This window comes from Ascaphus truei, unplaced genomic scaffold (assembly GCF_040206685.1).
Source record: "Ascaphus truei isolate aAscTru1 unplaced genomic scaffold, aAscTru1.hap1 HAP1_SCAFFOLD_2708, whole genome shotgun sequence".
Taxonomy (NCBI): Eukaryota; Metazoa; Chordata; class Amphibia; order Anura; family Ascaphidae; genus Ascaphus; species Ascaphus truei.
This window is the reverse complement of record NW_027455651.1, coordinates 1-26,294: the sequence shown is the minus strand read 5'-3', so window position 1 is coordinate 26,294 and position 26,294 is coordinate 1. Positions and strand designations below refer to the sequence as shown.

The 26,294-nt window shown below is 44.4% G+C and overlaps 1 protein-coding gene and 1 long non-coding RNA gene across 3 annotated transcripts in view; one reads left to right on the top strand and one right to left on the bottom strand.

Annotated features, from left to right (window-relative positions):
* Window positions 1-25,703, top strand: part of LOC142481477 (dedicator of cytokinesis protein 11-like) — a 32,172-nt gene extending 6,469 nt beyond the window's left edge. The window contains exons 4-15 of one of the 2 annotated variants that reach the window (XM_075582883.1): window positions 1,637-1,762; window positions 2,539-2,610; window positions 3,600-3,746; window positions 6,473-6,556; window positions 8,636-8,747; window positions 11,421-11,459; window positions 14,713-14,891; window positions 18,669-18,785; window positions 19,849-19,924; window positions 21,753-21,856; window positions 23,800-23,911; window positions 25,616-25,703. In XM_075582883.1, the coding sequence (XP_075438998.1) occupies window positions 1,637-1,762; window positions 2,539-2,610; window positions 3,600-3,746; window positions 6,473-6,556; window positions 8,636-8,747; window positions 11,421-11,459; window positions 14,713-14,891; window positions 18,669-18,785; window positions 19,849-19,924; window positions 21,753-21,856; window positions 23,800-23,911; window positions 25,616-25,686 (1,239 nt within the window). In that variant the 3' untranslated portion in view covers window positions 25,687-25,703. The remainder of the gene's footprint in view (window positions 1-1,636; window positions 1,763-2,538; window positions 2,611-3,599; window positions 3,747-6,472; window positions 6,557-8,635; window positions 8,748-11,420; window positions 11,460-14,712; window positions 14,892-18,668; window positions 18,786-19,848; window positions 19,925-21,752; window positions 21,857-23,799; window positions 23,912-25,615) is intronic. The other variant, XM_075582884.1, reaches the window with a different exon arrangement.
* LOC142481478 (uncharacterized) lies at window positions 8,712-14,773 on the bottom strand. Its single transcript, XR_012795798.1, has 3 exons — window positions 14,631-14,773; window positions 11,397-11,487; window positions 8,712-8,826 (listed from the first exon to the last, which is right to left on the bottom strand). It is a non-coding gene; the product is annotated as an uncharacterized LOC142481478 (long non-coding RNA).
* Window positions 25,704-26,294: the final 591 nt, after the last annotated feature.

The following is a 26,294-nucleotide window of genomic DNA, read 5'->3' as shown; positions in this document are numbered from 1 at the left end:
ATTACCTAGAAAATAAAAACCCATTACAAATGCCAAAAAAACTATTAATTGGTATGGCAGCACACCCATGCCCTGTGAGCATGAGCTGCCACCATGCCAGGCAATATACAACTTGCAAAAACATAAATAAAGTACAGTCAATGCATCAAATGAAAACCACATTGTATTGCCATAACACAAAGAAAGCCAATAAACCAATTGATTGGCACAGTACCATACCAATGCCCTGTGGGCATGGTCTGTCACTATGCCAGTCAAAGGGCAACCTGCAAAAAATACAGGAATCAAATACAAAAGATATTACTGTACATTGCCTAAAAAATAAAAAATAAACACCTGGAGGCCCCCGGACACCCGTGGGGACCACTCGATGACCCCCGTGGGGCTCCCGGACACCCATGGGGACCACCTGGAGGCCCGCAGGAACCACCCGAGGAGCCCTGTGGGGCCCCCAGAAACCCGCAGGCACCCAAGAACCCACAGACACCCGCGGGGAGCACCCGAGAACCACAGTGGGGCCCCCGGACACCCATGGGGACCACCTGGAGGCCACCAGACACCTGCGGGAACCACCCGAGGACGCCCAGACACCCATGGGGACCACCCGAGGACCCATATGGGGCCCCCAGAAACCCACAGGGAACACCCAAGGACCCACTGACCCCCGCCGGCCTCTGGTATTAATCCTGTGCAGAAAAAATAAAAAATGTTTTTATGTGGGGGAGCAGGGGGTGGGTGGGTTGTGTATTGGTGGGTAGTACATATTGTAATGTTTATTGGGGGCAGAGGGGGTGAGTGAAGGACCAAATGCCCCCTTCACTCACCCCCTCTGACCCCAATAAACCTGCTATTGTGCCTTAACCCCTTCATTGCCTTAGTGGGTTGCCGCTAAGGTAATGAAGCTGCATACATTTTATTTTTATTCATAGTGTGCATGAGCAGGGGGTCTCCTGATCTGAACCGCATTGATTTCAGCCTCGGGAACTCCCTGCTTTCCGAGACACAGGCCCCGTTATCTCAAGCAATGTTAAAATCCCACGGTCACGTGACCCACCGGATTTTAACATGGCGGGGATACCGGCACCCCATGACAGGGCCTGTATCCCGGGAAGTAGGGGGTACCCGGACCTGAAATCAATGCGGTTCAGCTCCAAAGACGCCCTGCTACCATACTGTAGTGTTAAAATTTTAAAGAAAACCTCCGTGATCGCCTGTTAGAGGCGCGCAGGCAGAGTGACTCAGCCTCTCTCTTTCTGCGCGTCACTTACAGTAGACCCCGGTAGGATTAACACAGCTGGGACCCCTGCTGTGTTAATCTGATGAGCCATTTAGTCTGCAGAGGACCATCTTGGACCACCGCGCACTGTAGTGCGTGATTCAACTCGATAAAGGGTCGGATAACGGCCGCTGCATCTGTATGTGGCATTTTTAAACCCAAGTTGTACTGTTTTAACCCCTGAAGCACCAGGTGGATTAAAATACATAATATCTCATGACATTATCATGACAGATGGTAAAGTGCAGAACCGCTAAACTATATTCCACGCAATAGCCAAAATATTAAATTAACGCACTATAAAAATATATTGATTTCTTAAAAAATGTATTATATATTTTTTATATTTCTTTTTCCTAGTACGTCTTTAAAACAGAGAAACCAAGCAGCCCTCAAACCAAAACAATGCATGACATTCTGGCAACGACAATGACAACCGTGCTGAAGCAGTCCGCAGATTTTCTAGCAATTAACAAGTTACTGAAGGTAAAGTTAATATCCGTTTGTTGGTATTTGATGGGATCTGCTCACTGACAGGACAATGACTTCTGTACATATGAGTGGTACTTGTGCTTCATGATGTGGCCTGATGAGAGGTTTTGCCACAATAAGCTGATGGTAGGAACCCTGAATGTATCTAAAGCTGATCAGTAGGTCCCATATAAACTGCATGGTACTATTCCATGAGCGGTTTCGGAGATGCACACCAACTTGAATTGCAGATGCTGGGTGCGCATTCATTGCAGTCCTGATGAAGGTGTAATTTTGCACCAAAATGTGGATTCTGTACTACCTTTTTTTTTTTGTATTCTTCTACATTAAGACTGGTGTGCTATGTGATTTGTGTTATTTCATACGACACCTTCCAGCTCCCGGCTACAACTTACAGCCCAACGAAGGGAATGGGCCATAACGTTTCTTATTGAATAGCACGACTTAGTAAATATGGCCCCAGATGTCATAAAACTGTGTCATTCCCAACCAGGGGTCTACATATCTGCAGAGGGTCCCCAGGCTCTTCTGCACTGCTTAGAACAGGGGTAGCCTACTCCTTTCCCCAAGGGTCAACAACAAGTCAATCTTTGACTGAGCCACTGATTGAGCCACCTGTGCTGAAGCAGGGATATCCTTAAAACCTGACTTGTTGGTGGCTCTTGAGGACTGGAGTTGGCCGCTCCTGGTCTGCTGCATTGGAATGTACAGTCATTGTTTTCATTATGTATGTATAACGGTTTGTTTGTTTGTTTGTTTGTTTGTTCCAGTACTCTTGGTTTTTCTTTGAAGCTTTGGCAAAAGCTATGGCACTGTACCTAATTGAAGAGAACAAAATCAAGGTAATGTGATAAGACACAACTCCACTAAATAATATCCATGTAAATAGGATTATGTATCAAGGCACGTTGATGAAAAAGTATCCTTCATGTCATGTCTCTTACAGTCCATATATTAAGACATTTATTTTGTATCTGTCAGATTGCGATTCGGGGTGTGTCAATGGTAGGACATCAAGGGGACTAGCACGACAGACCTAAATATATCATGGAATACATCAAATTCTGCATAATTGTTTCACTTACATTTTTTTTTTTGCCGGGTCTGAGTTTGAATTAACCTTCATGGTTGGCAATCTGTATAAGATTTAAGACACTACTTCATACATTTGACACAGACGCAAGCATAAGGCCGCGATTATAGTGGGCGCGCGGCACCGACAACAGACCTCTTTGAGGCCGCCAACAGTGCCCACGACTGCGCAAGCGACGCAGAGCGACCGCGCGGCAGATTTTTTAAAAGACGAATGATTTTGTCTTTTCATGCGATTGTCGCGTCACGTGAGCGGTTCAGCCACGGAGGGCGAACCAGCCTTGTGACGCGTCCGCCACGCCTCCCCATCGCCTTAGACCTCAGTGCAGGGATCACTCTAGCGATAGGCGCGCACAATGCCATGCGCTCCGTGCCGCGCGCCCACTATAAACGAGCCCTAAGAATGGTGCTGTGTCCCAAAGTAACATATTCTGTGCCTTAAAACATCACGGCCAAATGTATTCAGTAGTACTGGCAAAGCAATATCAATGCTAACAGGCAACTCGTTTAAAGTTGAAACATTATTACATTATTATGTCCATGCTTATTGGTCCTTCCTACTTCCCCATTTTCTTGTTCATTTTTCCCCATGTACAGTTGTATTCTAAATATTAATTGTTTGTCTACATTTCTTAACGATGAATTGGTCATATGGATCACTAAGGCTTAGCAGCATATAGTACATCTTGTTTTAAATCCTCTTTGTTCCCACTGCTAACCATGGGTGCATCCATTGCAGGTTTCCAGACCTCAAAGGTTTCCCGACTCTTACCAAAATGTGTTACATTCACTGCTTCTCTCAATCATTCCACATGTGACCATAAGATATAGCGAGATTCAGGAGGAGTCCAGGAATGTGAACATTAGTTTGGCCAACTTCATCAAGGTAAGAAAGTGTCTACTTCTGTTTCCTGCTGAGAATGCTGTTTAACACTAGTCACGTAGTAATAAGGCACAAAGAAAAGTTTAGCAAGGCCAACATTCTCCCAACAGTTGGTAAATCTATTAGGGGGGGGGGGTGGAGGGTGTGTGTGTGTGTGTGTGTGTGTGTGTGTGTGTTTGTGTGTGTGTGTGTGTGTGTGTGTGTGTGTGTGTGTGTGTGTGTGTGTGTGTGTGTGTGTGTGTGTGTGTGTGTGTGTGTGTGTGTGTGTGTGTGTGTGTGTGTGTGTATACTGAGCTCCAGGTAAGAACCAACGCTAACATCACCCTAACTCCTGTTACTAGTTTTAAATACTTGGGCATATGGTTTGACTCCCATTTAACATTCGGGTTGCACATTGATACCCTGACATCCAAAACCTATTCCAAACTAGGTGAACTTTACAGGAACAAATCCTCCCCAAGTCTGCTGGTCAGAAAGCGTATTGCACAGCAGATGCTAAAGACAATTATCGACTATGGGGACATAGTATACAGCTTGGCACCCCAAACCCACCTTAGCAAACTTGCCACCCTCTATAATTCAATATGCCATTTTGTTCTCCAATGCAACTACTACACACATCACTGCGAAATGCTCAAAGAACTAGATTGGTCATCACTTGAGTCTAGGTGCAAAGTAAATTTTTCCTGTCTTGCTTTCAAATACTTCCTGGGCAAGCTACCCATCTATCTGAACAAGCTCCTCACCCCTACCACATGCAGAACTTATCATCTAAGATCTGACTCCAAAAGACTGTTCATGGTCCCAAGGTTTAGCAAAGTATCCGGCCGCTCCTCCTTTTCTTACCGTTCACCCCAAAACTCTCACATCTACCACCAGTTTAGGTTCTTTCAAAACTAAAGCTTTCTCACATTTTAATCTGGTCTGTAACTGTTACATACGCCTAAAATATTTATTATCTCTAACTGTGCATGCTACTGTATGTCTTGTATACAGGGCCACCAACAGGGTGGGTCTGATGGGGTTGGCATCCCAGGCCCAGTGACTCAGGGGGCAAAGGCTGTGCCCGTTACATTAAAAAAAAGTGTCAGGAAAAAAAATGCCGGCGATCCCCGTGCGCATGCGCAGAACAGAGGTCTCTGTGTGCATGCGCAGGGAAAGCAGGGTGTCCGGCCTGCTGCCTGTGGGCCCGCACCCCCCTGCTCCCAACGGGGGACAGAGGGGAAGCGCTGTTCGAGCCCTCACCCGCCAACCCAGCTCCCCCCGCGCCCACCAACCCAGCACCCCCCGCAGGAATTAGCTCACCAGTCTCGCCCCCTCAGCCTACCTCATGCGCCCCCCAGGCCCATACTTAACCCCCTAACACACCTAACCTAACTCCATGGGCCTAACCCCATGCAGGTGACTGAATAACCTTCAGCAGTCCCTATCTGAGGGCTGGAAGGCAAGGCCTCTTACCAACCTTTGACACAGTCCCAAAGAGAGATACTTGTAGTCAGGGTGCTCTCCATGACAGTCCAGTGTCTGTGGGGGTGTCTGTGTGGGTTCCTTCTGGTGTGTTCTAGGGACCAATGCTGCCCGGGACAGAGTCTCTTTTTCCCCTGGGATCTCTCTGTCAGCCGAGACTTTTCTGTGCCAGCGATCCCAGGCAGTCTGTGCTGCAGGCTTTTAGGGCCTGCTTGATGAGCCAGGTGGAGACTGGTCAATTAATTCTGAAATTAACCATCTCCCTGCTGGACTCCTCTGCAAATGACAGACTTTTAGACATGGGAAATGCCCTGTTACACTTACCCTCTTTCTTAATCATAAACACTCCATTCACTCTCCTCTTACTTACACCACACACCATCCCCCACCCCACAAAACGCACTAGCCTTCCTCATCCTCCCAACACAAAACCACCACACTCTCCTCCCCACACAAAGCCCTTCCCTCTTTCCTCACCAACCTTCCCACCCACCTCAAACATGTCAGCTGCTCAGCAGACGCGCCCTGCATTGTGTGGAGATGGAGAGGCGCCTCTCTCTCTACTGTGCCGGGCTGAGAGAGGAGAGGACGATTCCAGCCTCTACATCTCCAAGCAGCGCATTTGCCCATTTCACAGCCAGTTGAGTTGGTCGCCTGTGTTCGCGGCACCCTTGGCAGAGGGTCACGGCACACCATTGTTCCCCCGGCAACCTAGTTGAGAAACACTGTTGGCGATACATGTTGTCCTGTCTTTGACACTTGTTAGAATAATTTCACCTTATTCCTTGTTCATAAAGATTCCAGCACTTCAGAAGATTGTTGTTCAGCAGACAGTTGTAGTTTATTCTTAGTGTTACTTACAGATGGAAGTTCAATCAATTAGGATCATATGCTCTTCCTCTCAGATGGTAATGATAGATCAAAGAGAGAGAGGTCTTGGGAAGAGAGAGAGAGAGCTGATCAAGATACAACTGTATTTATTGATCTCTAACCCCCTTTCTCCTCATGCTTTTCCTGTAACATAGAATTTTACACACTTTAGGATTTCAGACTAGGCCTGAAATACAATATCTAAACCAACTTCCAACATCTGTTATGCATTAAACCTTAACTGCAATTCATCTCTTTTAGTTACATATGAATTCTAAACCTTAAACATATTATCATTCAATTGTCTTGATAAAAGTTCTCATTCATAGATTTTAATATAATAAACGGATTTCTAACAAAACTGCTGTCACTTTGTTGCTTATGTTTTTCAGAGATGTCTAACCTTCATGGACAGAGGGTTCGTTTTTAACCTCATCAATGACTACATGTCTGGATTTAGTCCCAAAGATCCCAAGGTAACACAAAGGCAAATGTTACATTAGTAACCAATAAAGGGAAAAGACATTGACAAATCTGCTACAAAAGGAAAGCTTTTCACAGATAAAATAAAAATGTGTTGCCACTTTAATACTAAACAATTTCACATGAAATCTAGTTAATCTGTAACCATATTTAAATATTTGTTCCATTTTATAGTAATTGAATGCAAATATTTGCACAATGTCTGGGTAAGGGTTGAATTAAAAACAATCTCTACCCTTAGTCTACTTTACATTGTTAGAACAACAGGATGTAGGTAATACACAGTGTAACCTCCCAGGTACTTTTTAAGGGTAATACTGGGGTTAAACAAAACACATTGTGGAGAACAACAAAGAAACTCAAACTGCTCTTTACAAAAAAAAAAAAAAAACAGATTTCTGCTTTTATTTTTTAATCCAGTTGTTATTTGTAATAATAAAAAATATAACAAAGTCACGATGCAGGCCTCATTTATATTATACAGATGTGGTAATTACAAAGGAGGGAGGGGGAGCAGGGGTATGATACTTTACCTTTTATTGGACCAAGAAGTAGTTAATATGTTACAAGCTTTCGAACCTCTCAGCGTCTTTCATCGGGTAACCCTGATCCCGAAAGGTGCGAAAGCTTGTAGCATAGCAACCACGTGTTGGTCCAACAAAAGGCATCATACCCCTTACTCCCTCTCCCTCGGTTGTTACTACATGGAAGAAAGGACCAGAACTGCGACCCATCCTTCTCTGCCTACAGATGTAGTAAGTTACTGTCCCGGGCACTGCGGACAGTCTGCGGTGCTGGGGACAGTGTCTGGTGCAGTGGGGCTGCGGACGATCCATGCTTCTGAATGGGACTCCCTGCAGGGTTAGTCCTCTGGTGCTGTGACCGGGCAGCATTGGCACAGAGGACAGTACTGTAAGTCTTGCTACATCAGTGTGTATAGGGCTTAGGTCATGCCCATACTGTACTCGGCACGAACAAAAGGCTGCACCTCAATGAGGCAGGCGATAGAGCGCATGCCCGAGTGCGCGATGAAGCGCGGCTGATTTTTCGCTCCGTCGCGCGCACGTGCCTACTTTTTCCGAGGCCTTACTCACACGAGTTTACAAACCCTACTGCACCAATGCATTGTAATGATCTTCACATGCGTAGTAGTGGCCGCACGTTTTGTAATTAACGAGAACACAGCTGCCATTTCGACAGTGGTTATAACCCTAAAGATTTTCAAGTGGATATCAGAATCAGTGTAGACCACATTAAAGAAAAATTAAAGCTTTGGTAAAACGGGGTGTAGGAGCTGTTTGTTTAATGTACACCAAACTTATGATGATGTAGGTATAAAATATTTTGTATAATTAGGATGACATTTACTAAACGGTGCAAAGTCTTGGGGACAGTGAGGTTGTAGTCTTAGCACTGTTAAGTAAATCGGGGTCATTATGATTTATTCCAGTTAGATTAGAATTCATATATCTTTGTCTTTTACTGATGTTATGAAAGATTAATCTACAGTTGAAGAAGTGTGAGAACAATACAAGGAACTTTCAAAATAACTATTCATCCCAAGTGCAGTACAAAGGACACAGGGTCACCTCTTAAGGTTGGAGGAAAGGAGATTTCACCAGCAACAAAGGAAAGGGTTCTTTACAGTAAGGGCAGTTACAATGTGGGATTCATTACCCATGGAGACTGTGATGGCAGATACAATAGAAAGCTTCAATAAAGTTTGGACATCTTTTAGAAAGGAAAGGTATACAGGGATATACCAAATAAGTATACATGGGAAGGATGTTGATCCAGGGATTCATCTGATTGCCATTATTGGAGTCAGGACGGAATTTATTTTTCCCCTTATGAGACAGCATTGGATGATATGTCACTGGGGTTTTTTGTTTGCCTTCCTCTGGATCAATATGCTGTAAATACAAATATAAGATAAGTCTTTGTCGTCTACATTTTAGCATATGTTGAACTTGATGGACATATCTCTTTTTTCAACCTCATCTACTATGTAACTACTGTATGTAACATGAACCACACACTGGACTGATGTAATGTGTTCTCTCTCTGCACAGATACTGACTGAATACAAATTTGAGTTTTTACAAACTATTTGCAATCACGAGCACTTCATTCCTCTGAACCTACCAATGACATTTGCAAAACCCAAGCTGCAGAGAGTTCAAGGTAACTTGAGATCGTTGTGTCTTTCCAGTGAAGATGCTTTGAATACATGCTGCGGAATGTCCACTTGCATGATGTATCACTAGACGTTTAGGAAGAAAATAACTGTTCACTCAATAAATGAACAATTGCACGCACATCAAACACAATCTGTATCATTCTACACAGCATTTGTTTTATGAATAATGCCTATATTATCATAACAAACTTTTAGGGACTTATTCTATATCTGTCGAAGAGGCCATTGGGTCCGAAATTTCACTTTGACTTCAATATGGAAATTTGTCTGAAAACAGCCTGATCACCTGCTTCAGCAGACTTAGAATAAGTCTCCTAGGGGAAGATCCTCAGAAGATCATTAATTTGTTATTGTTACGTTATCTCAATTTAACGTATCACTATCCGTAACGCGTGTCCCCAAAGGTGCTTAGTGTAACGATGTCCTGGCATTTTCCTTAAAAATAAGGGATCGATACATTTTAACGGACTTTAGGCTTACTCGTATGCAAATCATATGAAAACGAGCAGTTTATCTTAGGCTGTGGCCCCAGTCAGTGCGTGCGTCGGAGTGACTGATGGCGCGTGCACCACTTTCGGATGTAATCAGTGGTCTAGGGGTCACGATGGTATGCGTGTCGGGGGGTGGGGGGAGGCGGCTGGCGGCCATGATGTCACGTATCATCAGACTTCGCTCTCATTGGTTTGAAATACTTCCCTCTCATTGGTCTAACCGAGGGGTGCACAAACATTTCCCCGTGCGCACCCTGCCTGCTCTCCTCGCCACCTCGTGCCCCCCCCTCTGCTCGGCCCCCGGCATCAAATGACAATAGGGGTCATGTGACGTCGCGTTGCCATGGTAACGTGACGTCACGTGACCTACCACAGGTGTCATTTTATGCCGGGTTACCATGACGACGCATCGCTGGAAGGGAAGGTAAGTGTGTTATAGAGGCCTTGCGCGGTCCCCCAGATTTCATTTAAATGCCTTGGAGGGAGAGCGCAGGACCTCTATAACTGCCGCACTACCCCACAGAAAAACTAGCGCCCCCCCAGTTTGTGCACCCCCGGTCTAACCTATCTGCACTATCATTGGTTTACAGGAAACCACGTGACGCCGTCACCGCATGAAAAGACAAAATCCACGTCTTTTCAAAATGCGGTCGTGCATCGCGCTTTCAGCAGGCGCGCGCAGGTACCTACTGGATTCGGCCTCAGAGAAGGCCGGATCTGGTACGCGCCGCTCACGCCATAGCACACGCAGCCGCGATCAGCAGGGATGAGCTCCTCAGACCGCCGTTAATGTAAGCGCACGGGAATAACGTTTCAATATTTAGCACCTTCCAACAGCTGGCGTTAACACCCAGACCCTGAGTATCTTTGAGTTAGTTCTTGGAATAGCCTAAAAGCAAAGCCTAAAAGGGCTTAACCCTTTCATTACAAAAAGTTACACGTGCCACACAAAGATATATATATTATGGATCATATAAATGTCTGAAACACATCACATGTTTTTTAGTGATTATAGTGATATGTTTGTGTGAACTAATATCATGGTATATAATGTAATAATGACTGTTTAAAGTATGGGTGTACAATAATGTATATCCATACATCATTCCTCAACAATATCAATTCATATTTAATTTGTCCTTCCATCATTTATTTTAATTGTACATGAATACAAACGAAATATTAATGAATATTGTTGAGGTGTGGATGTACATTATTTCCCACCCATAGGTTATACAGTAATTATTACATTATACACCATATAATTAAGTGTAAAAACCATACATTTGTAATGTTGTTACAAGATTTGCATTATCTTTTGGTAACTCCCGTAAAAATCTCCATTAAAAGCACTGCCGTAATAGTACACCTTAAGGTTTGACCAATGCGCATGCGCAGTGTATTAGAGAAAGCGTCCCTGAGACATGTACTGTACATCACAATTAATAGCACTGCTGCTTTGACGAACGGCGTTATTTTTGCATCTAATTAGTTTTGAGGATATCCGTTAATAATAAGGAAAATAACGCCCATTCTCAATTTCTCGAACGTCACATTGTTAGGGGAAAATTAACAACCTCCTGAGGATCTAACCCCTAGAGTTCTACTGGGGGGGAGGGGTGGGAGGTTTTCTGTAATATCATTAATTCCTTTGTTTTGTTACGATCTTATACATGTTAATCATCAAAGTGCTCCAAAAATGCTGCCATCTCGTATTGATCTGATCTCATTAATTTGAAAGGTGGCGACTGATCACAGCTGAGTTTTTTTGCTCCGTTATAAGAATGGTATCCTAACCCCTTTGGTGCAATGTGTTGCTGACCCCTCTGGCAACAGATGGGTTACCCATTCGGTGTGAAGATGGTCACCTTGTAGATCCGGATGAATAGGTTATGCCAGGGGTTCTCAAGGGCCACCAACAGGTCAGGTTTTCATTATATCCCTGCTTCGGCACAGGTGGCTCAATCAGTGGCTCAGCCTGAGCCACTGATTGAGCCACATATGCTGAAGCAGGGATATCCTGAAAACCTGACCTGTTGGGGGTTTTGGGGGGTCTTGAGGACCAGAGTTAAGAGCCCCAGGGCTATGCTATATTTGAGCACTAAATGTCGACTGTCTCGATCAGCATTTTTATATGTGTACCTTTTCTTTTTACACAACCATTAGATTTGTTTTCATATGCGGTGGAACGGTTCACTTCCGTAGGTAGGTTGGTTCGGGACACTTGATTTACCTATCGGAAAAAAAATCAAAGCTGCCATAAGCATTCGTGGCCCCTCTTGCCTCCCACTAATGTTATTAACAATGCTGCCCACAGGCCAAAAATAGCTTCTCCTTTTACTAACATCATTAACTTGTCACCAGTGGCATTTTCACTGCTGATTTTAAGTCCCTGCATTTATTCCCATGACCTTAGAGACCAGATGCCTGCAGACGTCACTCTTTTTGCTCCTGTTGCATCCTTTCCCCCAGAGTGCACCAGCCGGGCTTCTCCGAGGGAGGCAGACTGGCAGTGAGCATTAACTGCTATAAGAAGAGAAAAATCATAGATCATTTTCTATCCAGCAGAACAGAGACGGGAAACAGCCCTTCCACTAGTGACAGTCATGGGCATCTAAAGTTTTGCTGTTTGAAGACCTTTGGGGGAATTCTGGGAGATGGCATGTTTTAAGGGTCAAGTTTTAGTTTTTTTAAAGGGTTTAATCCCTCCTAGGACCCACTAATTCCAGTGCCATGTTTAAGGGGTCTCACCTGGGAAATTGATACCTTTTTAGCCAAATCGGACATCTATAAGTATTTTTATTTATTAAAGTGAGATTTGGGATCAGAGTACTTAGCTTTGGCTGCTCCCTTCTGTGTGATGTCACTGTGTGATGTCACTGTGTGATCAGAAGTGCTTGTGCAGCCAGAGTCCCCCCTCCCCCCTCCCCACTTTCCCTTATCCTTATTGACTCTCTGATGAGGACAGGATGGGGATAAGGGGAAAGAGGACAGTTGATTGACAAACACACAGAAATTCAATACCTGACCCTGGGATTGCACCTATTAAATATACAAGCCAATATGTTCCGTTTTTTCCCCCTAGGCCACTTACAAGCTGTGTGATCTTGAAAAAAGATCTTCATTCAATGTGGTTCTAGTTATGAAAACATGGCTTATGCTACAGTACTTCAAAGGTTTCATTTCCCTTCCGCAAGCATTTTAATACTCCTTGCTTTTTCTAATAATCAATCCTGACAGGTATTCCTCCAAAAAGAAACTAACAAAAATGAATCTTGCATTGTACTTACGAGTGCGCATTTGTATGTATAGTTGTATTTTTTTATTTATTTTTTACAATTTATACAACATTAAAATACAATAATACAGGATATATAATAATACCGGTGGGATAAATCCCTCACAAAAGTAACGTTCAAAGAGTTTATCGTCTCATCGCCATGAGCCAGAGGAGTAAATGTGAGTGCAGTGGGTAGAGTGTGCGTAAGAGGTGGTGAGAGAAGGGAATACCAGCCTGATGTGAGTGTACTGTACAGGGGGAGTAGGGGAAGAACGAGAGATTAAAGCAGTAATCCTGCATTCCATTTTTATGGTTATGGGAGTGAAGCAGGTGGTCTCCTGAACTGTGTTAATGTCCATTTTGGGGGAGCCCTGGCTTCTTGAGATACCTCCGTAGGGAGTGCCGGTAGCAGCTCTGGCTTTGCTGTGTGGGGGCTATCGAAATGTCGGCTTAAATGTCCCGCGTCACGTGGTCCAATAGGAAGCCATGATTTCATCCCTTGCAGCTTCCTATTGGCCTGCGTGACCGGAACATTTAAACTTGCGGAGCTGCTACCGACATCACCCACGGAGGTAAATATCTCGGGGAGCGGGGGATTCCTGAAATCAACGCGGTTGAGCACCTGAAGACCCTCTGCTTCCCACCTTCAGACCTGAGTTACAGGTAGTGGCAAAGGAGCGAAGATCTTTGAGAGAGAGAAGTGTGTGAAAGTAAAGTTGCTGCAGTACAGACTTTATAACTTTGTAAACACTGTAAAACTTTGGAGCCTCTGTGACATCTTATTTCACAATCAGTGGCTGGAAGCAGCAGAAGGGTTGGCTAATTACATTTCATGGCTGGCTCTTGAACGGGTCTCCACCTTTCCATGTCATCAGAGATTTGGCAGTAGCCGTGAATATTAAGATTCAATTTTTTGAATCAAACAATAGAGGTTCCACGGGAGTGTCTGGAATTCCTTCTTAAACCTGCAATTGCACTGTGACAGGCCTTCAAGACAAGTCTAAAAGACTATTTCTAATTCAGAAGTGCCACCTCTACATGAATATAACTGGGTGAGATTCTTAGTAGTTATGTTGCATAAAAGAGGCAATCCAAGCCGCAATAAAAAAACAAAAAAAAAAACACATTACCTAAGATGCTGATCAATTAGTTCTACCGTGATTGATCAAAATCCTGCTTCCCAGGGTTCACTTAATGGCTGCCTTTCAGTAACAATCAATCCTTCAGTCAGTGTAAATCAGCAGCTACAATGTATTCTTATATTACTAAGGTAACATTATCTATTGTTACAGTTTGCAGCTCAAACTGCTGGGAACATTGGCATCAAATTATCACAAACATGAAAGTGTTGCAATGATCTTGCACTGAAGGGAAAGTAGGCTAAAATCTGCATAGAATTAAAAAAAAAAAAAAGTAATATGTAATTATCCAATACAACTGAACATATTTTTTTTTTTTTTTTAAAACACGTAGGATATTGCATTGATTGCTCATTGAAAGCAGAAGTGGTTAACCCATGCCTACTTTTATATATAGTAGGTGACTAGGACCTAGCTGGGCATATCACAGAAGAAATTGCCTTCAGAACCACGCAGTGGTCAAATGTAAATTCACAGAACATTTTATTCTTTGGCGCACAGCCTGAAAGCGCTTTTTGTGATGGCCAAGTAGCTAATATTTATTTCGGGAAACGTAACAATGGCAGTTTGTGTTCTGCGGGTTAATTATTCATATTATGATTTTAAAATTGGAACAATTCCACCTCCCCTCACCCAGGCGCCAGAGAAATCAGCAGTACTACAGATTGACATGATACCATCGTTAGATGACCTGTGTCAAAAATACGTCATTTTATATTACACCAGGGGTGGGCAACTCCAGTCCTCAAGGGCCACCAAAAGGTCAGGTATTCTGGATATCCCAGCTTCAGCACAGGTGGCTCAGTCGAAGACGGCCACTGAATGAGCCACTGGTGCTGAAGCAAGGATATCTTGAAAACCCAACCTGTTGCTGGTCCTTGAGGAGTGTACTTGCCCACCTCTGTATTATAATCTGAATCAAATTCTAATTGATAGAATAGCTGCACAGATACTCACACTGTTTATAGGCAGTATACAAATCACGGCAGTTCTGGAGGCTGGCAAATGCATTGATTTTCTGTTTTCTTTTGGCATACAGATGTGAATCTGGAATGCAGTTTGTCCGACGACTATTGCACGCATCACTTTCTGGTCGGCCTCCTGTTGAGAGAAGTTACACAGGCTATACAAGAAAATGTTGACATCCGATTCATTGCCATCTCGACTTTAAAGCAGCTATTAATCAAGCATGCTTTCGATAACCGGTATCAACACAAGGTAATGATTGTACAAGGTGGGATGTCAAGATAACCTTTTATATACACACAACGTAGACAATAACAGAGGAGGGACAGGGAGTAGGTGGGATGATACCTTTTGTTGGACCAACAAGTAGTTGATATGTTACAAGATTTCGAAACTCCCAGGGTCCTTCATCAGATAGTACCAGAGGAGGACCCATTGGTTAGGACCCACAAAGGAGGACCCATTGGTTAGGACCCACAGAGGAGGACCCATTGGTTAGGACCCAGAGAGGAGGACCCATTGGTTAGGACCCAGAGAGGAGGACCCATTGGATAGGACCCAGAGAGGAGGACCCATTGGATAGGACCCACAGAGGAGGACCCATTGGATAGGACCCAGAGAGGAGGACCCATTGGATAGGACCCAGAGAGGAGGACCCATTGGATAAGACCCAGAGAGGAGGACCCATTGGATAGGACCCAGAGAGGAGGACCCATTGGATAGGACCCAGAGAGGAGGACCCATTGGATAGGACCCAGAGAGGAGGACCCATTGGATAGGACCCAGAGAGGAGGACCCATTGGATAGGACTCAGAGAGGAGGACCCATTGGATAGGACCCAGAGAGGAGGACCCATTGGATAGGACCCAGAGAGGAGGACCCATTGGATAGGACCCAGAGAGGAGGACCCATTGGATAGGACCCACAGAGGAGGACCCATTGGTTAGGACCCAGAGAGGAGGACCCATTGGTTAGGACCCAGAGAGGAGGACCCATTGGTTAGGACCCAGAGAGGAGGACCCATTGGATAGGACCCAGAGAGGACGACCCATTGGATAGGACCCAGAGAGGAGGACCCATTGGATAGGACCCAGAGAGGAGGACCCATTGGATAGGACCCAGAGAGGAGGACCCATTGGATAGGACCCAGAGAGGAGGACCCATTGGATAGGACCAGAGAGGAGGACCCATTGGATAGGACCCAGAGAGGAGGACCCATTGGATAGGACCCAGAGAGGAGGACCCATTGGATAGGACCCAGAGAGGAGGACCCATTGGATAGGACCCACAGAGGAGGACCCATTGGATAGGACCCAGAGAGGAGGACCCATCGAGTAAAACCTGATGAAGGACCCTGAGAGGTTCGAAAGCTTGTAACATATCAACTACTTGTTGGTCCAATAAAAAGGTATCATACCCCCTACTCCCTATGCATTTGTTACTACTTGGAAGAAAGGATCAGCACGGCGGCCCACCCTTCTTTGCTTTCCATCATTCATCGTTAATTTATTAATTGCAGGAATCATTTCTACTCGTTATCCCCAGAAACGCACATGCACAGAAAATGTACAATCCTTTATCAGTGAAGCCATTTTTACAAGAAACAAAGAAGTCCAGAGGAACATCCAATGTGACAAAATACACAGTGAAATGCCTATATATCTCTTGAAAAAGGGGTCATTTAGTTAACCCTTTGGCCAAAGCGTATAAGCCTGCGAGCCACTTTCAAGGCATGACCATAATATCGCAGGTCCTAACACTAACTGATTAAAATCCTTATTTACCTCTATAATTAGAGGAAGGATGGTCCTGGCATTGAACCTGTCGCAACCAGCTGCATGAAAAGTAAACCTGCTTACCTGGACAGTGGGGGGGGAAGCTTTAAACCCTGGGTGGGAGGAGCTACTAACCTCCAAAACAGCCGACACCTGCTGGACAAAGTTAACAAACACACAGACTTACACGCTTTGGCCAAAGGGTTAACTAAATTACCCTTTTATCAAGAGATATATAGGTATTTCACTGTGTATTTTTGTCACATTGGATGTTGCTCTGGACTTCTTTGTTTCTTGTTTTATACAATTAGCCACGCCCAGTAGCACTCCTTTTGACACTTATATACTGTATATATATATATATATATATATATATATATATATATATATATATATATATATAATTTTGGGGGGGTTTCTGAGAGCTTGCTGGGTATCTGTGTGTTTGTTAAGCCATTTTTACACACAGATTAATAAAAGGAGACTTCCTGCTTTTTTCCTGACCTCTTGCTGAGAAATAAATCGTATACAGAAAAGGAGCGTGGCGCTCAACACGTAGGTGTGCTTAAGTGATATAGTAATCAAATAAATATAGAAAACGTATTCAACAAAGTGATAAGTGATATAATGAATAATATCGGTGATCAAATGATCAATAAGTGCAAATATATAAACACAGTGGTCTAATGTGCAAAACAAGACCATAAATCAAATCAGTGAAAATATTAAAAAACGGATAATATACTCCTCCACTCGTAAACCCGGGAATAGGATATGTTTCAATATCCTCCACTCGTAAACCCAGAATCCCTGGCTGCAGTGGAAGCACTGTATGCTGGGAGATAATGGGGAAAGGCAGGCCTGTCTGAGACATGTGAATGTGCTCACAAGTGGGATTTGCATTTGTCCCTAGTGAAGGTAAGGGCTAATATATAATAATAATATATAATAATAATAATACATGGTCTGTCTGTGCATTGTTCAAAGCCGACTAAGCACCGCAGCAGCGTGAAGATGGTACAGTATTACATACATGCTCCGGTCCCATTGTGTACGTTAATGCAGGGTATGCCTGTATTACATACATGCTCCGGTCCCATTGCGCACGTTAATGCGGGGTATGCCTGTGTTACATACATGCTCCGGTCCCATTGCGCACGTTAATGCGGGGTATGCCTGTATTACATACATGCTCCGGTCCCATTGCGCACGTTAATGCGGGGTATGCCTGTATTACATACATGCTCCGGTCCCATTGCGCACGTTAATGCGGGGTATGCCTGTGTTACATACATGCTCCGGTCCCATTGCGCACGTTAATGCGGGGTATGCCTGTGTTACATACATGCTCCGGTCCCATTGCGCACGTTAATGCGGGGTATGCCTGTGTTACATACATGCTCCGGTCCCATTGCGCACGTTAATGCGGGGTATGCCTGTGTTACATACATGCTCCGGTCCCACTGCGTACGTTAATGCGGGGTATGCCTGTATTACATACATGCTCCGGTCCCATTGCGCACGTTAATGCGGGGTATGCCTGTATTACATACATGCTTCGGTCCCATTGCGCACGTTAATGCGGGGTATGCCTGTATTACATACATGCTCCGGTCCCATTGCGCACGTTAATGCGGGGTATGCCTGTGTTACATACATGCTCCGGTCCCATTGTGCACGTTAATGCGGGGTATGCCTGTATTACATACATGCTCCGGTCCCATTGCGCACGTTAATGCGGGGTATGCCTGTGTTACATACATGCTCCGGTCCCATTGCGCACGTTAATGCGGGGTATGCCTGTGTTACATACATGCTCCGGTCCCATTGCGCACGTTAATGCGGGGTATGCCTGTGTTACATACATGCTCCGGTCCCATTGCGCACGTTAATGCAGGGTATGCCTGTATTACATACATGCTCCGGTCCCATTGCGCACGTTAATGCGGGGTATGCCTGTATTACATACATGCTCCGGTCCCATTGCGCACGTTAATGCGGGGTATGCCTGTATTACATACATGCTCCGGTCCCATTGCGCACGTTAATGCGGGGTATGCCTGTGTTACATACATGCTCCAGTCCCATTGCGCACGTTAATGCGGGGTATGCCTGTATTACATACATGCGCCGGTCCCATTGCGCACGTTAATGCGGGGTATGCCTGTATTACATACATGCTCCGGTCCCATTGCGCACGTTAATGCGGGGTATGCCTGTGTAATGATCTTGTTATCTATGCATTGTGTTGCAGAACCAGCAGGCTAAAATCTCTCAGCTCTACCTTCCGCTGCTGGGCATGGTGCTGGAAAACGTGTCGCGGTTTGCCGGCAAGGATACACTTTATCACTGCGCAGCCATGTCGAATTCTGTGAGTCTTTTTCATGTTCTAACGCCAAATCCCTTTGCTGCTAAAAAAAAACCAAAAAAAAAACCCTTTAGAATACATCTCCAGTCCTACTTATTCAGTCCGAAATCAAAAATATCTTACAAATAGTCTTCACTTTTCTTTTTGCGACCCATGACACCTCATTGAAAACTTCCCCCTGTACTTAGTTTTTATTTTATTTATTAGAAATATTGAACATGATTATCCAGCATAAACTGCTTTGCTAATCAGCATTGCTGGCAGCCTTTCCAAGGTTACAATGTCTTTAATATTTATGTACTTTATGTACTAATGCTCCAAAACCATTGTTAATAATCATTAGCCTCCCTCACAATACACGGGAGTTAAGGATGGATACATCTATTAAGCATTTAGAGGCTTGTTGAATAGAGCCCATATATATATATATATATATATAACTTCATGTGTGGACCCTTGTTGATTTATCTTTTAGGAATGGATTATGAGCTTTTGCTGATGTCCTCTTAAATGAGCAATGCTGATTTAAATGTTTTTATTATTTTTAACACCAGTTCGAAGCAAGAGGTCACCGGAGCTGAACCCCACTCGTTTCGGCTCCAGGGACCCCCTGCTTCCGGAGATACTTACCTCCGCAGTAGGTGCTGGTAGCCGCTCCGGCTGGGCGAGCTGGGTTTTAAAGTTTAAAGCTCCCGCGTCGGGCGGGCCGGTAGTAATCCCAACCTGATGATGTCACAGCTTCCCATTGGCCCGCCGGGCGCGGGAGCTTTGAAACTCCGCCATAATGTAAATCCTGGTAGCCGAGCGGAGTGGCTACCGCCACCCCCATACAGAGGTAAGTATCTCCGGAAGAAGGGGGTCCCCAGAGCTGAAATTAACGGAGATCAGCCCTGAAGACCCCCCTACTTCAATCCAACGGGGAGGGAGGGGGGGGAGAAACAGGGGGGAAAATGGCTTGGTTTGCCACTTTAATTGTGACCATACAGTCCAATGTTGGTTGCATACATTTGTGTTGTGTTTAACTGATGAAACTACATAAGGGTGACACTTCCTACCGTTCCCCCAGGCTTCCAGAGACGCGTTCCTATACAGCTTCTCTACGTCTCCCAATAGATCAAGCTTGATCATGGACAAAGACACAGGTAAACAATGTTCTATCTGTGGGATTCACCGGCGCTGCTCAATGGCAAAGGAAACTCGCGCACCAGGTAATGAAGTTAAACCCGTTCGCAGGGTAAATAGCCCGTCCCGCGAGTTCCCACTGCAGCTACACATACAAGATGTACACTGAGAAAACAGGTAGCAAAATACTCCCAACAAATGTGTCAAATGCCCCGTGTTAACCTGCCATTTAAATTAGTTGCAGTTAACGCGATACTGCAACGTATTAAAGAGACTAAAGAGAGCAGCTTAAAAATAAATCGCCTTTTTTTTTTTTTTTTTTTAAATATATGCAATTTTTATTGCAAACTAATTGCCTAAGCTGGAAAAGTCTCACTCCGGCGTTTGCCAGAAACCCACAACATGATAGCGAGACAACATTGTAACCCTGTACTGGGTGACCCTGGGGTAGCCATACTGAATTTCTATTTTTAACCTGCACATTCAAACAAAAATATCTCGGGTCAGGGGGTCCTCTGACTTGTAACGGGAAGCGGAGGAGGGATTGTTGCTTTAATGATGTAATAATATTGTGTTACCTTTCTTTACTTTTCTATATATCTTAGTGTAGCGATACAGTACTATGATACTATGATAGTCCGCCTCCCGTGTGTGCGGTAGATATTGAGCAGTCAGTAGTAGGCCTGGCTTAGGTCAGACATCTTCAGAGTGACACGTATCATTTGGGATAACTGTATGTTATGTACATGAAACACAATATCAACATACAGGGACCCCTGTACTGGAAGGATCCTGAACACAATTAGTACACTTGCAGAGGGGGAGATATAAGGTACCTGGCTGCGAAATTGTCCTTTAATGGCTCTGGTTTGGTCCCGGTGGTCTCTATAATACCTAATGGGCCACTGTTGGTGCCGGCACTGTGTTGGAGCTCATATATCTGTATGCTGGTGTTATCGGTGAAGGCCGGTTACTTCGCAAAAGGGTTGGTGTAACTCATATGTGCTGAAAAGGATACTGCGGTGAAGTTGGAGCGATCTCCTAGCTCAGTGGTTTCCAACCTTTTTTTGGTTAAGGAACCCTATGTGAAATTCCGAGAAACCCCCAACCCTCTCTAATAGCGCATCTGAGATCAGATTAAATTACAGGAAACCTGGTTGAAAAACACTGTCCTAGCTGTATCTCCTTGTAGGTTACTCGCAGCTTCCTAACCTCTGAGCTCTGCAGCCTCCCTAGAGTCTCTGTGGAGCACTCTCCTCGGTTGCCCCAACTCTGTCCTGATGGGGAGGACTCTTATTTTGCTACTGTAAGGTTGCCGGGAACAGGACACTCACACACTTTGCCGCATTATAAAGCTTTACAGCATTTCCAGGTAGAAAACACTAATCTGGTTAATTAGCATTAAGTGGTTTACAGCATTTGACTCTGTTCCCTGAACCCTGCCCTCTGGACTTCCGCCATCATCCTGCTGAAGAAATCTAGACCAGCACTGAATGAACATACCCGCAGGGGTTAACTTTTCAGTTCTTGGTGTGTTTATATGTTGGTCACATTGTGGACCTTTTCCTATTTATGTACAATAATAATCAGGTACCATTGTTTTGATTGAAAGCTAATTATAAATACTATCATTTGACTCTCCTGTGGGGTGTGCACCGCATATAGGATTTCTTCCCAGGCAAACTGCTCTAGTACACCTTTACTGTTCTAAAGTTCCCTCTGCGGTTGCACCCACCACTGTACTTACCTATTACACTAGATTGAGCGTACATTTATATTTATATACCCAACCATTTTCCTTTACTCGAATCATTAATGCTGTTGTTTTATTGGCCTTTTTCTTCTCAGGTTACTGCTCATCCTTTGCGAATGGATATGTGATGAAACGAGAGGACTCGCGTGGATCGATCTCTGCGGAAGGGACAACAGAGCAAAGCATGAACGGGGAAAATGTAATCGTCAAACCACCGAAACATCTTTATGGATCCTACTTGCTAAGCGTTGCTATGCTATGAGACAGGGACGCTCAACCCCAGTCCTCAAGCCCCACTTCAAGAGGCCAGGTTTCCAGAATATCCCAGCTTCAGCACAGGTGGTGCAATCAGTCCCTGTTTCAGCACAGGGGGCTCAATTAGAGGCTCAGTTGAAGGCCTGTGCTGAAGCTGGGATATCATGAAAACCTGCCCTGCTGGGGAGGCTTGAGGGTTGGATTTGAGCACCCGTGCTATAAGAGACATAAACATAAAACATAAAACCCTATACATTGTTACCATATGTCAGGATTTTCTCCCAGACAGGTCACTGGCAAAGGAATGAGAAATCACGTGTTTGGTCCAAACACCCCTCTATGGAAATCTGCTTCTCATAATACCTTGCTAAGTCTTATGTACTATTTATTTTCCCCATTGAAACAACATAATCCCATCCCTGTCGTAAATCAACTGCGAGATTGATGGTTTTACGACAGAGGGAAAAAAACTTCTACCAAACGACGTTGTAATGTTTGCCTCCGTATATAAATGCACTCATAACTTCCCTTCGCTAATCCTCAGACACACATGAGTCACATCAATAGATTCAGGTGCTCATGGCGGACGTAACGAGACTTATGACTGCTTTGTCCCAAAATTTGAGCGACAAATGGATATCTGTCCCCCATTACCAGATAGACCTCACGTGTCTGGCCTCATTGCACTCGTCCCTGCCATGAATGCAGATATCAACATTTTAGTCCATAATGCCATATTACATATCTTTTGGATGGTATGGGATAGTCACGCCCCTTGACACTCCGTAGAACACGTCCAGGAATGCTTTGAACGTACCTTTAAACAGTATCCTGTTTACGTTAGTTTCGGGCGAACCATAATTTACTCCCATCTCTGGCAAAACATCTGTTCTTATTTCTAGACTCGATCAATAATAAAACCAGGCCTGGCCAAGGGTTTAACAGGCCATAACACGTTTCTTTGTGTTTTTAAAATAAAACTGTATCCACATTAACCCCTGAAGCAAGCGATTTGCTTAAAATACATAATATCTCATGATATTGTCATGACAGACCCATTTATTTGAATGGGGTGTAATGCGTCGCAACATATTTTGTGGATTAGAACTGCCTAATAAATATCTGCATATATTGTGAAAAGCAACTTCATATTCTGTTATAGGACATCAGAGGCAGAAATACATCCATGTTATTTACACCTTCACCCTTTAACCCCCTTTAAAATTCAGGAGCACTATATACACTATATATTGATATAAAATAACATTGTCAGGGCATATGTGGTTTTTTTTTTAAGAACTGTTGTATAACTTCAAAAACAGTGCCTCCTGCATTATTTGTTTTTTTTTTATAAACCATGCACACAGTCTTTACAGTGGGAGCATAGAGACAATTACAAATCTAGCAAGTTACATACACATACTGTCATTCTGTTTAGAGTTTCTGTCCTAAATTAGAAAACTTAGGCCGAGTTTAGGGTGCGTGCTGTGGCTGCGCCCCCACCTCACGCTCCTGCAGCCCTGCTATCTGTGTTCAGGCTGCAGGAGTCGGGTTGCGGCGTTTGGGGGCGTGGCCAACATGTCACGTGACGCAACTGCCGCTCCCCCCAAAAAAAAACAATTTCCATTGTAACGGCAAAATGTAGCAGTGACAACGCTGTACTTTGCCGCCACAAAAAATAGCAACCTGACATGGTTCATTGAAAACCATGTCATTGTTCCGATCGTGCGCGCGCACGTAAGCGCACGCACGTCGTGTAGTAAGCACCCTGAACTTGGCCTTATAAGGCACACATAAGATGTTACACATGAATGCAGTAAGAAGTTACTTCATTTCATTACTACTCCTGTATACCTGGCTAAAGAGGTCATTATTTTTGCCCTGCAGATGCGAAGAAGTTCCACTAGGAGCAGTGTGTCCCATTACAGCAGACTGGATCCATACGAGATTAAAAGCCTTCTTATCTGTTATCTGTACATAGTCAAAGTGATTTCAGAAGGTAAGCCTTCTTTTGAAATGATTCAGCAAATAAACATACCACGTGTGAGCACATTCACATGTCTGACAGGTCCACAAACTGGCCTTTCCGCATTTATTTCTTAGCATTACAATGCTACCACTGCATTCAGGGATTCTGGGTAATGACATGGAAATGAGCACACAATGTCACTTTTTGCTTCTTATCCATTTTAACATGGTCCCCTATTCACTTACAGTATGCCTGCCGTATTACACAGCTTTTCAGCACAGCCTGGGTTTAAGAAGTGCACAGCCAGCAAACCTATGAACTCACAGACAGCTGTTTCGACCTTTTGGGGCTCATTAGAGTGAGAATCGTTATACTGGCTTTGCAACGTGCAGCTGTTGGTGGCTATAACCAGACACAAAGATTTGAACGAATCAGAAGCTGTGTGAGAAATCTAGCACAGCCCTGTGCGGTTTGCCGGAATCCCCCTTTCACCTGTGCTTGAGGCCAGTTCACTTTGAAACAAGGTTCTTTAAGACACTTGTTCTCAGAAAACACATGGGCGGCTGGGAGTTCTGCGGGGCTCGGTGCATTGGGGTTTTGGCAGGGGCCTCTTGCTGTACCTTCTCCAGAGCGGCATACCCTCCTGCTTCGTCGCATTGTCATGGCGAGGCGTCTTCATGTGACGTCGTGGCACCATGATGACGCATTGTCACATGGTTACAGGAGGAAATTCCGGCCTGAATGGCAAACACTTCCCCATTTAGAGGCTCCCCAAAAAATTCAACTTCTCAATTTCACACAAAAATGAAAGCGTTCAAAAACTTTTGCTATTAGCATTGTTAGATTTATTTAGGGAACACAGCTAGCGCCCCTCCCCCCCCCCCCCCCCCAAAAATAAGTCTCTTTGGGAATGCACCTTTAAAATCTCTAGATGACATTCGACAGCAAAATGTCCTTGAGAAACATCTTGTGTCTCTAACCTCGTTGTCTCAGTTTAGTAGCCATGTGGGCTGGAGATGTACCGAGACAGATGTGAGAAGCGCGGGGATAAAGCCAGGATTCACTAAGCGGAGATGTGGGGTTTCGCACCCCAGCCCACGTTAAGTGCCATTCAAGTCAATGGCCGTTAACGCTGGATCGGGGTGCAATGCCCCCACATCAATCCCAGCGTAGGAAGGAAAGGTAGGTCACCTAATCAGGTCTTGTTAGAGAGATTTTTGAGTGATGACAGCAGGCACAACACAATACACAAGCCTCCCACCATCTCTAGGGCAGCCTCACTTAGATCCAGTTTCTCTGTGGCCATTAAGAACAACAACAAGTGTCCCTACCTTGTTTGTAATCGATTATTGCTGCCTTAAGAGGATATATCCATTGGGCTACAGATTGTCCATCACTGTTTTGCATGCTTGTGCACATTGATGACATACATGTAACAAACTGAACATGCACAGACAACCCAAGGAACAATTGGGAGAGTGTAATATGTATTTTTGACATTTTTAACTACCTGTTTTGTTAAATACGTGGTTGAAGCAGGGGTTGTATAACCGTGCCTTTGAACTTGGGCAAGAGACTTTTATCTCCCTGTGCCTTAGTTAAGCAACGCAATTAGATTGTAAGCTCTTTGGAGCAGAGACTCGTGCCTGTTATATTTTATTTACAGATCTATGTACACTGTCCGTGCTATATGAGAAAAACAATATTACAAACAATGATTTGATGTTATTTTAGATTCACTGATCAGCTACTGGAACAAACTTTCTCCCCAGGAACTTCTAAACTTTCTCACACTTCTAGAGTAAGTATCAGGAAGAAGGTGTTCTCTGCTTGTTACTTGGACTAAGTATTCTTTATTTGCATATGTCGCATTTATGTCAAATTAAGTGGATATTGTATAAAGGAGGATTGCTTTTTTTAATTACAGGATTGACGCAGGGGGTGCTTGGAGCAAAACTGTGTTAATATCCACACCGGGGTTGCCCTGCTGCGAGAGATATTTATCTTTGTAGGGGGTGCCGGTATCTATGCAGTCAGATAAACTGTGTGCCTAACATAATGGTGGTGTTTAAATGTCCCGCGTCACGCGGGCCAATAGGAAGCTGTGACAGCATCCGCTGTGGCTTCCTATTGGACAGTGTCACTGGAACATTTAAACTGTGCAGAGATACCGGCACCCCCTACGGAGGTAAGTATCCTTGGAAGCAGGGGGTCCCTGGAACTAAAATTGACACAGTTCAGCTTCAGAAACCCCCTGCTTCAATCCTGTGATGTAGCATGTATTGCTGATTTAAGGAGGCGTGTGAAAGGCACCAAGAGATTATCACAATAAAAAAAGCAAACCTTTGGAAAGCTGGTTTAAGTTGTGGCCTAGCTAGAACAACTGCACATGTAAAACATACCAGCACCCCTA